Here is a 13,792-nt window from a genome sequence, read left to right as displayed (position 1 = left end):
CAACTGAAATTAACATATTTTTTCACGCGGGAAAAAAACTTAACTGTGTTATACCGGCATTAGATTGTGTGTATGATTTGGATTCAGTGACGATGGAATAGAATTTTAAAAGAAATGTCAGAGAAGAACATTTTCAAGGAGGAGACAAAAAAAGTTTCACTTCAGTGATTTTATTTTAAAAGCATTTTACCATTTATACAATACAATGAACACAGAGCGAGCGTCACATATTTGGTGAGGGTAAAGAAAAGAGAGTGAGGTAAAGCCTCCACCCGGCCCCCCGAATCCTACACAAAGTGGTTGAAATTATACACAGAAAAAGACGAAAAAATAAGCAATAGGAAGAATGCTGCAGGGATATTGCTTAAAAGAACAGGATGAAATAGAAAGGCTTCTCCAGGAGGACAGAGTAAAAAAAAAGGTGTACAGCAAAGAGACAAAAGTGTATGGAAAAAGAGACAATATAATTTGGCAAAATTGAAATCATCAAAGGGATTGAAATTAATTTCTCCTTTTGCCCTCACACCCAACATCTTCTCGCTCTAATTTAATTGACTCAATTCAAAAACAATTAAAAGTACCTGGAGGGAAAAATTACAAAAGACGTCTCGACACCATTCCTCAATTTTCTTTTATCAGCCCTAGACAATTTCGTTAGGTGTTAATTCGTTGAGAAAGTTCCTTCACAAACGAACTACCCCAAGCTTTCTCTGCCACACTCAAATTCTCAACTCAGTCTTTTCGGCACGAACCTTGCTCACCATCTTCAACGTATTTTGCCGTTGAGGTACTCAACTTTAACCCTTTAAGGACGATTGGAACACCGGTGTCCCATAAAGAAAATAATTTTTCCTGACTACAACGTTATTTTTTTCTTGTTTGTACATAATTGTAAAGTAGAAGGTCGAAGGAATCTAGGATAGGGGAGACTAGGGCAAAAAGTCACAAATCGAAAAATTTAAAATGCAATATCTCCTAAGGTAAAAAAGATACCGGCTCAATTTTTTTCTATAGATAGCCTCCATAGACCTCCTTAAATGTCGTAAGTTTCTTAGAATTAGAACAAGGAATTTAGAAAATAAAGAATATCGAAATTTTTATCCCTTTTTTGAAATATTTTCCTTGCAGAAGATAATAATTATTATCTACTTATTTTTCAAAATTGATGCACTGATGAATATTTTCTAAATAATTTGGATTTTTTGAATACGAATCCGCTATCTATTAGAGAATTTCACAAAAGTTCTCTTCTCCAGAAATCCTTTTATTAAAAATGGCCACTTGAGGTAAAAAGTACCAAAAGGTATAGAGCAAAAAGTAATAAAAAACGAAGCAATTTATGATGTCTCACGGCGAAAAGAAACGTCACTATCGTATCTCGCCGCTTGTTGTTTGCATTGGTCAAACGATTTGCAGTCTTTTCTGTGTTTTTTCTAAAATAGCTTGAAAAGCGCTTTTCTCGTTTTCTCACTTTTCTCGTAGAGAAAACGGTGTTTTACAAAGGTGTAGATGAATAAATTTTCTATGAAAATATGTCCTCTAGGTATTTTTTTTTAAATTTACGGAATCCTGTAATGAAGCGAATAAAAATATGATAATACCCAATGTCTGGTACTATTTGCCCCAGAATTTTTGAGAATAGTCACAAAATTACCTTTTAGAAACTGGCTCGATAAACATATTTCCTTACACAATAGAGGAAAATTACTTTCACAAAGTTATAGAGCGGTAAATTTTCTATAAAACTGCGCTAATTAGAAATTTTTGAATGGTTCGAGTAGCTTGTAAAAAAAATAAAATATCCGTTTTGTGACTTTTTGCCCCAGTCTCCCCTATTATTTGCAAATCTCCAGCTATTTGCTATTATAGTAAATATTTAAGCTCAAAAATGGTGAGTTTTTAAATTCACAAATTTATAATTGATTTTATGTATTTTTTATACTTAAATTTTTTTAAGCAAATCCCCTTTGGCAATATAAACTACAATACTCATACGTAATATTTTTCATTAAAGCGAAAATTATTATTCATTGGCTTTATTGGTATTGTCAGAAAAATTATTTAAATTTTTAGACTATTTTCGTCCCTATCGTTCATAGAAGAACAAAATACACCGAATCAGACCCTGTTAGACCTTCCAAGGTTAGATGTAAGACTTATCATTGATTATGTTTCTCAGTTTAATTTTTAATGTTGATTTTCAGTCCGTAAAAAGTGTCTCGTCGTTAAAGGGTTAAAAAGAATTTTCCATTTTGCAATGAGCTAGTCCACGGACACCGACATCTTAAAAATATTGCAAATAAGGTGGTTTCTCTATCTCACATGCCCTATTACTCATACTGGGTGGAAGGGTTTTTCATTGGGAAAAGGTTATTCCTATGAAAATGCAAAAACATTTTTAGGCAACAAATTAACAAGTTTGGTAAGTAAATTAAAACTGATGAGTAAATAATTCAAAATCAAGCTATTAGAAGTACTGTAGACTCTCGCTAATTCGGCTACTTTAACATCGGGCTACTTTTTAATTCGGACAGCAGTTAAATTTGAAAAAAGTTTGTTGACATTTTTCGAGTTCGATTATGATTATCGAATGAAGCAAATATGCTAAAATTTGAGATGCTTTATCTCACTTGTGATGTTATTTTGCATTATTAAACGCTTTCATAAAATTTACAGTTAATATGAGCATGTAAACTTAATATGAGTATGCAGGTAAACAAAAAATCGTTGCATTTCAAAAAATTTGATGCCCGAATTTCTCTCTAATTCGTCTGTCATTTCGGTCCCAAATTACCGAATTTAGGAGAGTCTACTGTAGCGGTCTAAATACGGGAGGGAAGGTAATGCGACACACAGAGTCTTCCGTTCAGTTCCTATGTTCACTTCCAAGTGGGCTAGATGCCTGGGAGGCTCCGATACACTCAAAAGTGAGTGATGGAAGATTCGGTAACAGAAAGTCGGAAAGTGTGAAGTCACGAACTTGAAGCTAACGAACAAGGGATCTAGGTCTTCTATAGAGGGTTGGGCGAGGGGCTAACAACCCTTTCCCGTAGAAACAAGATTGTTGCAAAAATTCGCAAGTGTAAACGTTAAGCGGAATGGTCATTACTTTTAATTCGGTGAAAACGGTGACTGGATAGATGGCGCTATCAGGAGAGAGGAGAACATGTTGAGTAGTTTTAGTGAGGCTTGAGACAGCAGTCTTTTTTAGGTTATTGGTATGACTGGAGGTGCATTTCGAGCTATCCCTCGGGAAGTGTACACGAAGAGCCTCCGATAGAACGAACTTTTCAACAGCGATCTATGCTACGTTTCTGGAACGACCTGACAGAAAATCGCTAGAACTGGAGGAGGTTCGTGCAAGAGGCACGGTCCCACCACGCAGCCACCTAACTAAATAAGTAAGTATAAGAGAGGCTTTCAGGCTTCGCATATAATCTAGCTTCGAACACTTCACACACTTCCTTTAAAAAACCTAACCTATCTATGGTAACCTATTATAAGAGGTACAGTCTTAAATCACATATTTCCTGACAAAAGAAGTCAGATTCATTAAAGGAATATGGGAAAAGTATGAAGTGTAGAAGCCAGAGTGAGTGCAAAGCTTGAAAGGCTTACTCTTATACTGACTTCAGACCTAAGGCTGAGCCATATGGCTTAACTATTCTAATTTTTTTATTAATCACGACATTTTGGCAAAATTTATGTTAGGATTGGATTATTAAAGATAAATGACCTATTAAGTTCTCTAAAAATAATAAAATTGTTCGCTATTTAAGATTTTGAGACTTTCGGGAACTGGGCTAAACCTCTAGTTTGAAGACCGCTTTAAGATATTTTGGGTGATCTTTTGAGTATAATATAAAAATCGTTTTAATTTTTTTTTTGACGCACTTCTTTATTGCATTTTGTACAATAAGCAAATGTTCTGTCATTGAAGAATAATATGTCTCGAAAGGAACAAAGTCCAGTGACTTGCATTACATCGTTTTAAATAAGTTAAAAAAGATCGGTCGTGGGTAACGCTAAGATGTTTAGGTGTGAATGTGAAGTCATAATTAAGAGCAATACCTTTCCATTCTACATTAAATTGTCTTTTTGTCCAGCTGTTACGCAAATAAAAGCAACACTCCTCAGACTTTGAGAAGTTGGCCTTCAGCTGGTTTTTTTTTAGAAATTTGAAAACTCAATAAAACTACTTTGCAGCCAAACCTCAACATCCTCAAATGTGGATGGGTTTACGACTAAAGTCAAATCATCTGCGTAAAGGAAGATTTTGGATAGAGACGGCAATGGCTGATCATGATCATCCGTGTAGATCGTATAGATGCTAATAGGATTGTAGCCAATACACTACCCTTTGGTAAGCCATTTTTTGGAGTCTCCATCTTTGATAAATTGAGTCAGGTTTAATACTTGTTTTGAACTGGTTTACTGGGCGATACCCAGCTTGTTCACTAATCAACTTTTGTTCTACAGCAGTTGTTATCCCATTTAGCAGCATTCTCTCAAAGACTTCCTGAAATTAGTCGGTAGCTTTTCGCGTCGTTGATGTGTTTTCCAGTATTAGAGATCGCTACTACATCGATCCTATAGCCGAAAGTGTGTACACCAAAGGGTGCAGAAAGGTATTGAACCTCTGTTGTAGGATCCCTATTCAGTTTCGGCTTCGCAAAACGGAAGCTTACTATACCATTTATAAGAAACGTATGAGCGATCTGGTTAGCAGTCACTCGAGGGAGAGTTTTGTTGGAAGTGGGGTCGTTGTTGAGGTGTCGAATCAATCACCAAGCACTGTGATTGTTTTTCGACAGATCCAAACTCTCAACTGCTGACACCCACCGTTACCGTCTACTCTCAACAACACCGTCGGTCAATATATTATCAAGTTCTAATGTAGCGTCACTTAAAGGATCAGTCTCAAAAGATTCGCTGTATTCCGATATAATGTTGGATATCTCAGAAGACAATCAGGAGACAAATTTAAATCTGCCTCCGTTACACTTTCTTGACTGCTTCCACAAACCGGTCATAGTTCCCAGATGTTGGTTCGATGTCCCTCAAGCTGAGATTCACGTCCGATGGGAACCTGTTCCAATTAGCACTAGGGGAGTTTAACGTTCGACGAAAGGCACACCGTTAATCTTTGGTCGTCTTTGAGTAGGGCCTCAAAAAAAAATCTTATTTGAAAGCCCTTCCTGTCCTGAAGAAGTCTATCTACATCGGTTAAAACTCGTATAGAAAAATCAAAGAAATACATACTGCATTTCCTGAAATACTAATTTTAACTCAAATTTTGCAAGGAATTAAAAGCTATCAGATTATAAAGTGAATACACTCCTTTCATTAAAAGGGTTTAGCAAAGATAGTAATAATTTATTAAGAATATTTATAAAAATAATAGTATCACGCGTTAAGTAAATTTTCTTAGAAACTTCGTATAAATAAATTTGCCTGCAAAATCGATTTAACTTACAAGTTCTGAATTTTATACTTAAAAGCCCCTTCTAGGGGAAGCAAAAAGTTATTTTGAAGAAAGGGCTACAAGGAGGTTGAGAATAGAGGCGGGTAATAACATTATACACACACCGTGGGAGCAAATTTTAATATTTCATTCGATTGCTCGCCCCAAGATGATGTCCTTCTTCATTTTCATCTTCCATATTTTATACGAAATTGCCACTGTTTTATACAATAAACTATGATTTATCGTCCACATAGAATGTGTCAACTGTGCAAATACAGCGGCAGACAATCCTGTGCAATACAAATAAATAATACATCTTATGTACACATTAGAATAGCATATGGAGAAAAAGCTTCACGCGAAGCTTTTCTTACCATATTGTACATATGGCTCAAAATAGCACAGAATATCATCCCATTCTAATAATATTGTATGAGATTCTCGTTCAGTCTTCTTAACAGTCTATCCCTCTCAATACCTCTTCCCCTTTCGCAGAATATATTCAGTCATGGCTAAAAGAAAGTACCAATGATGAGGGTCCTTGTGGGGCATGTTAGAGATGTGATGGTGTGATGAAGTACATTATTTAGTAAATCATTTAATAGTAATGTGTAATTCAATTATTAAATTGACGGCATTTACAGAGTGATTACCTCAATTATTCATAATCAATTGATGTTGGGATATGTGTTGAAAACGACGCAGTTAGTGTTTTGTGTAAATAGTTCACCTTTCCGCCCACGCTAACTCTTTCATTACGTATTCACAAAACATCCATAATGCATAAATATGATCCCACATATGCGTGATTGTAATAATTTCTCTGCATTTTGCAATGCATCACCACGATTTTTCGCTCAGCTACTCACTGAAATTGACTGAGGCTGACTTTTAGGATTAACCCACGTTTTGGGAGATTTAAGAGGTATCAGTGTGAAAATGTTTGCGTTGAGATAAACATAGATTTTCCTTTTTACAATATTTCAAGCTCATTTTATGTAGAGTTGCGTTCATTTTAAGTAATCTACCTAAATTTAAAGTCATGTCTTTACCTTACTTTATTACCAAAGGAAAATATATTTATAGGGGGACGTGAAAATGGACTTTTTCCTCCTATTTTTGAAATGAATTAAGGCTTATCATAAGTGTAATTTAGCTTCATAATGGATTTGTAAAAATTAAAATCCAGTTCCGATATCTTCGCTTTTTAGACGTTTTTTGAGCAACGTTGTCACATTGTTTGTCCGTCTATCCGTCCGACTGTTGCCAACTCTAGAGGCCAAACGGTTAGAGATAGTGATTTGAGACTTAAGGGGGACCCCACATAGTCAACCCTGAGATTGCTGGAAAACTCGTCGTGCGATTTATTTTTCATTTTTTGATATACCAAAAATACCGTTGAATCATTCCTAAAACGGTTTATCATCCAAATGGTATCACGTGATAAAACTAAACCGGTTCCAGTCGGTTCTGAACCGGTAATAAATCGCTTCATAACTAATGACTAATTTTAGTTTAGACTAATTTTCAGAGTGTTTTGGGCAGAGGCGGTGCATTTTATTACGTTTTATCACAGTGAAAATGTTTTTTTTTCTGACATTCAGTTGCTTGCACAGGACGGGACTCGAACTCTCAACTTTGAGAGTCGAGTCAGAGATATCATCCGCCCAAGACGCAGCGGTTTAACCTATTGCGCCAATGAGATTCTGAGATCCCCGAAATTCAATTATATTATAGTCCTAGGTTAGGTTTATGTGTTCTTTTTACACAATGTTTTGAGTGATTTGTAAATCTGTTCAAATCGGTTGTGAACCGGTAATTAACCGGGTATGCACCGATAAGTATTATTTGTCCGAAAATCAATTGTATTACGTTATTGTAAAAATCTATGATTTACTGAATTATGCGAGATTTGTTTATTTGGTTTTTACACTCTCAAAAATTCGTTCATGTGTTTTCGGCAAAAGTAAAAATAATTGAATTTAATGGTATACTTCTATTTATTTAAAAATTTCTAACTAGTTTTCTAATTGAGAAACTCTTTTACTTTCAAGATGTTGACCATGTCACATATAAAATTAATATTAAGATTAATACTTTCTAAAACTGCGAGAATGACAAAAAATAGGAATTATGTTTTATCTTGCCTCTCTCTCGCATTTCCCCTCTGCGTACAAAGTTGGCTCCAATACATTCGCCCGCAAACTGACCGAATTACAGTTGGCACGCATGGAAACGACCATGTCACATATAAGATTAATATTAAGATTAATACTTTCTGAACTGCGAGAATGCCAACAAAGGATAGCAAGTGTTTTATCTTGCCTCTCTTTTGTGTTTCGCTCGAAAACTGACCGAATTACAGTTGGCACTCATGGAAAATTGCTCGAATTGCCTGTAATACGATTCAGAAAGCAATTAATACGAACAGTAATATCTTACTCATCGTATTACTCCACTAGACTGTTCTCTTTCTAACACATGTGAGTTTTCATTTGAAATTTTGCATACTATATACTTCTCTTTCCGGCTTTTCTTAATATTAATATTAGTCTTATATGTGACACCATGGTCAAGATGGAGAAGATATTATGGGCATAATGCGTACACTATTTTTTTGAGATATTTATTCAGCATTTCCACAATTTTTATTCGCGTTCACCATGTTTAACCAATTATTTGCCCCTTGGATCTATTTTTTTCGGCTTTCCATATTCAAAATAATGATCATCTTACATGTTATCACGATTGATAAGATATTCTCCCAAGATTCTGCGGCCCAGGTATTTAGAGAAGAAGTAAAAATTCCAAAATAAAGCTTTCTATGCAGCTTTTCATCATGTGAATGAGGTTTGAGATCGAATAATTCATAGAACAGAATTTTTCATTTAACAATATTATTACATTTATGACAGAAATTGGATTGTTAGTCTGCACCATTAAATATTATAAATTCATGTGTAATTAAATAATAATAAGAGTAATAATGTTTATATGCAAAATATCCCTTTGTACGGTTAATTAAAAATTCATAGTACATTTTTAATAATTTAATAATGCTGAAAAAACATAATTTATTAAGGAATAATTAACTATATAAATTTAAATTCAAGAACTAATTTCCTTTGGCATTTGCTCAACCCTAAAAAATGTAATATATCGATGACTCTATTCTATGTCTATCTATATTATTCTAACTGTGTTATCACACTTGCACATTAAAATTTTAATATGATTCACATTAATTGTCGGTGATGAGAGTCCAATTGTGTAATTTGTGTGTTTGAATCATTTTATATTCAAAATTTGATCTATTTGTTGATAAAAAGGCAAACTTGGCCCGCAAAATTTGATATAAATTGATTTATAGCATTAATGCGAAAAATTAATGCGATTTTCTCTTTAATTTTTTAATGTGAAAAATATTTATGCTTTAGGTAAATTTAAACTTATTTTTGCAGGCCAAGTCCACTTCTTTATCAATAAATAGAAAAACACCAAATATTAAGTGACTCAAAGACACAAATAACATATTTGGACGCTCACAAACGACAATTAATGTGAATCACATTAAAATTTTAATGTGCAAGTGTGATAACGCCGTAAGTCAACTCAGAATTTAATGGCATTGATATTTAAAACTGACGTAATTACCATCAGACTTTTGAGGGGTAAACCAGTCTGTAAATTCTGTAAATTCGCTAAAGTTAAGTCTTACGCTTAATACACGGTTCAATTTAGTTTTCTAAAGTAAAAATTTAGTTTTTCTTTTATGTAATATTTTAAAATCTCAGGAAGTTGTTTCACATTTGAAATGAAAATGAAAGAATTTGATTGCGCAAAAGAATTGATATATATACGTCATTCGTATTTCGTAAGAGAATAAATTTAAATGTAGATAAGAGGGATTTTTTCCACTTGATAAATGTCCGAACAATCGTAATTGTATCTGGTTAATTTAAGCTCTATCTCATCTCTTCTCTGTCCGCACTAACTCCATTGGTGCCTTGTTTGGTGATATACAACCTATTCTTTTGATATTCTCTGTTTTGTATATTTTCCATCCATGGGGCACGTTTCCCCGACCACCCTGATCACCCATCCAAATGCTCTCATTTATACAATGCCCGTAGTGTTTCCATGTGGGGCCGTGGACTTTTCACAATAAGAGGAGGACAGCACAGGAAACAGAGCGTACAGGGCGAGAGAATGATAGAATAAGCGGTCATGGGAAATTTGGAGGGAGGATGGGACAAATAAAAAAAAAACTGGAAACCATATAACGTGGCTAGGATAATCTGAATGGAGAAAAATATTCCAGGAAACTTGCTGTACGTGGAGTGAATTGCTAAAAAGTCAGGAGGATTTTACTTTGGAAGACGAAATGGACTCAACGCCCACAATCAACTCATTCAGGGGATACTACGGCCTCTGACAAACACTATATGTATATCCAAAGAAACACCCGGTGGCGACAATAAAATACGAATTAGGTAGAACCTTATACACCTGATCATCCCACTGAACTTTATCATCTCTAATCTGTTCTTTTTAATTGAACATTCACAAGAAAAACTATATTTCTTTATGAAAATTGATTTGATTCTCTTCAAATATCAATTTATTTTCCAATGAATCATCGCATTATTTTAAATCATATATAGAATTTTTACCTTTAGTATTTGACTCGGGTTCAGTTCCTGTTGAGAATAGAAATAATTTGCATTAGATAAAAAAATGAGTAAATATTCATAGAAAATTATTAACAATTCAATGAAAAAGTATGTGGGATCAGAAAAACCCGCGTGATAGTGAGTTAAATGATGAAATGTTTGCTCTATTTCAAGTATCCCGAGTTATTGTTCCTTTTAATACACCATATAGAATTATAGATGATCTGGTATTCAAAGTGTACGATCGCATCACGGCTTGAGATAGACAATATATCATTAAATAATAATAATAACACAAATCTTTTATTAAATAAATACGAAAAGATCTGGTCCTTCTATGAGGTGTTGTACCCGCATTATTATCATTAGGTCATTCAATTATGAGTTACTCGTATATTTTCTTATGATTTAAAGTATTTTTAGGCACAATAATTGCTGCAGCATCTGCAATTTCATGACGTTTGAAATCTGTATATCAACCATATTTTTGTTCAGTAATAACATTTCATTTGTAAGTTATTTCTATCATCATCATCATTTTCAACCACTTTAGGATCATTTCAGGAAGATATTCATTGTCGATCTTATAGCACTCCAATGCAAGATCCTGAATTTGATTCAATCTCCTTGTCCTAGGTCTGCCCTGAGATCGTGGTCTCCTTGCAATGGCCCGCATAGCTTATTCTCTATCGCCGAAATTTGATTATTTTACTCCCTCTGCTAAAATCAACCCAACTTTTTTTAGTTTTTTTCTCAAGATTGGCCCAAGCTGTTTTAATGATTTTCGAAATATGTTTTAAAGGTAGTCCAGACGAACAGTTCGTCCAAACATACCTACGACCGGAAAATTTGCCATTTTGAATTATTAAAGGTCAAATCACTTTGAAGGGCTCATTTTTTAACCGATTTGGTTAAATTTGGATTTTTTGGAAAGGTATTGAAATTTCGAACCTGTCTGTATCGGTCTTCATCGGTAATGTGTCGGCTGGAACTCTACCGAGAGAGCAGTATTGTATTAAATAATCAGTAGACTTTTTCACCCCCCACCCCAAATTTCCACCTTCCATCCACTTTTCTCAATAAATCTTCACGTTTCTGATGATTTCTGAGAAGTGTCGTCACGCTGTTTGTCCGTTTGTCTGCCTGTCCGTCTCTCCAAAAATCAATTAATTACTAACTAATTAGAGGAGACCCGGGGAGGTTTGGGACAGGGGTAGTGTGGGACGAAGCAATTTTTTCATTTATTATTAAAATAAATAGGGTTTAACCACTACACAATCGTAGGCAACAATAAGATGTATCTTGACTAAAATAATGGATATTCTCAGTTCTATTGCCTCAATTCAATGAGATTTTTTTTAAAAATTGATAAAAATTGTATATTTTAACATCTCATTTTTTCTCTTCAGGTATATAATCAAAACTTTTTTATCTCATTAGCTAGCAGTATAATCTGGGAATATGTTTTTATAAAAGTTTCGGAGATTATACACTCTTGTTTTTTACTTAAACTTTTTAACTACCAAAACTGCACGCGGGGATCTTTGGGACACATGAAAGGGGATGAATGAGATGTCGATTTTTGACAAGATTGTAAGTGACGTGCAAATTATTACTGTCAAAATACCAATTTCTACTGGAAATTTCCCTCTTATGCAAACTTTACCACTTGAGCAGTTGTCTCCAACTATAGAGACAATTAAATCATCAATGTCTTGGGAACTAATAATTTCTTCCCCTGAGGATATTCACCTTTGCCTAATCCCGTTAAAAATTATTTTCTGGAAAATTTCTCGAGCAATATCCTCTACAATTCTCAGAAGTTTTCTACAAAAGGCAAGGTGAGAGCTTCTTCAGAGAAATAAGGAAAAACAACTATCACGCTGTTGTCGTAAAACCAAACAGGAATCCGCTAATGAGGTCAAAACAAAGAGTGTCTAGAGAATCTCCTCGCCTGAAGAATTTGAATGATGATAATTCTAATATTAAGAATAAAAAATCAAAGAAAGCTAGAATGGTACATAAGAAGAAAATACATTAAATAACTGATTGACAAAAAATGACTCTACTGTACAAATAAGATTGATATTGATTTTGAAGTATGAAATAAAAAACATTAAATATATCTATTTCTGTATTTTTAATATAGTATTTAAAATTAAATAATATGCTCCAATAATGCAAATTATGCGAAAAATGCTTCCCAAACATCCCCTTTTGTGTCCCACACTGCCCCAAAACGGGGAGGTTTGGGACAAAGTGTGTCAAGTTAAATGTTTTATCTTCTCCAAGAAAATTCAGTTGTTTTCCAAGTTCTATCGCATACTTTTTATATAGTCAATGCCCATAAGTATCCTATAAGTAAGTAAGTATCCTATAAGTATAAGTGTCCTAGAGACCGCATAAAATTGTAATATATTATCGTGATTTTTTGGAATGCTGTCTCAAAGTCAAAACATGAAAAAGTGTCCCAAACCTCCCCAGTCTCCTCCAATTAATTAATTACGAAAATTAATTAATTGAGTAATTTTTGTTCGAAAATCAATTTTATTACTCTTTAAACTGTGGAATATTTCGACTGATTTATGAATCGGTTTCAATCGGTTCATAACTCTTTCCGGACCGCAGCATATGCTGCAAGCCAATTTCACAATTTTTAATCAAAAATATCTAAGCTCAAGAATTAATTGAGGTCCTACAAAAAATATCTTACATTTGGACATCCTTATAGTTTGTAATCATCCACAAGAATAGGATTTTTATCAGTTCTGAATAATTAAAAAACATTGTTTTTCATAGAAAATGCATATGCTTCTTTGGGTACTACAGTCCCAAAAGAGACGAAAGAGATAACCGAAAATGATGCATGATGCGAAAGTACAATTTAAGTTAAGGTCAATTAAGGTATCTTTTAGGTATAGCAAAGCTTGGAAGCTTTTTTTTTGGAAATAATTCTTTTTTATTTGACCTTAAGTTTTTTTCCGAGTTATAGATCAAACGGTAGGAGATATCGACTTCCAATCTTCGATGATCTAGGCTTCAGGAAAGAACTTCATAACTTCATTCATAACTGGTTATGAAGAAAAATGAATTATCTGAGGAATCCTTTTCAGCAACACCAAGGAAAATTTGGTCGTGTGATTGGTAAAATTGGAAAAGAATCATATGATCCATATGAGCTTCTCCAATTTATCATACTGCGCAGTAAAGATAATAGTTTTTTTTTTTGTAAAGAAAAGCACCCCTCAAAAGGTGCCAAAACTGGCCAATAAATAGAAAAAGAATTGTATGATATAAAGACAACGCCAGACCATATTGACCATATATAATATTGGGTAACCCGCCAGAATCTGCAGGAACTTAGTTGAATTCTTTTAATGCATTCGTCTTAGAATTCTGACAATACACAAACCGTTTGTCCCAGTTTTTTTACCGAGGAGAAAGAGGAATTCTACGAAAGAACATCGAAAACTAAATTACCCTTAGGGAGAAGGGGGACACCTTTGAATTGGGCAGCTTTGAAATCGATCTTTTTTCTTCTACTTTTAATTAAAATGGGCCTTACCACATTATTTAGCTTAACAGACCAATTTCGAGGCTAAATTACATCTGATAAAGCTCAATTCCAATTAAAAATAGGAGAAAAAAGCCC

At 34.0% G+C, this 13,792-nt stretch overlaps 1 protein-coding gene across 1 annotated transcript in view; it reads right to left on the bottom strand.

Moving 5' to 3' along the window:
- LOC129808040 (neural cell adhesion molecule 2) overlaps positions 1 to 13,792 on the bottom strand; it is a 325,350-nt gene that overhangs the window by 270,507 nt on the left and 41,051 nt on the right. The window contains exon 3 of the mRNA XM_055857702.1: positions 10,141 to 10,167. Within this exon, the coding sequence (XP_055713677.1) occupies positions 10,141 to 10,167 (27 nt within the window). The remainder of the gene's footprint in view (positions 1 to 10,140; positions 10,168 to 13,792) is intronic.

Source organism: Phlebotomus papatasi, chromosome 3 (genome assembly GCF_024763615.1).
Source record: "Phlebotomus papatasi isolate M1 chromosome 3, Ppap_2.1, whole genome shotgun sequence".
Classification (NCBI taxonomy): Eukaryota; Metazoa; Arthropoda; class Insecta; order Diptera; family Psychodidae; genus Phlebotomus; species Phlebotomus papatasi.
Note: the sequence above shows the minus strand (reverse complement) of the source record. Positions and strands in the feature narration are given on the sequence as shown.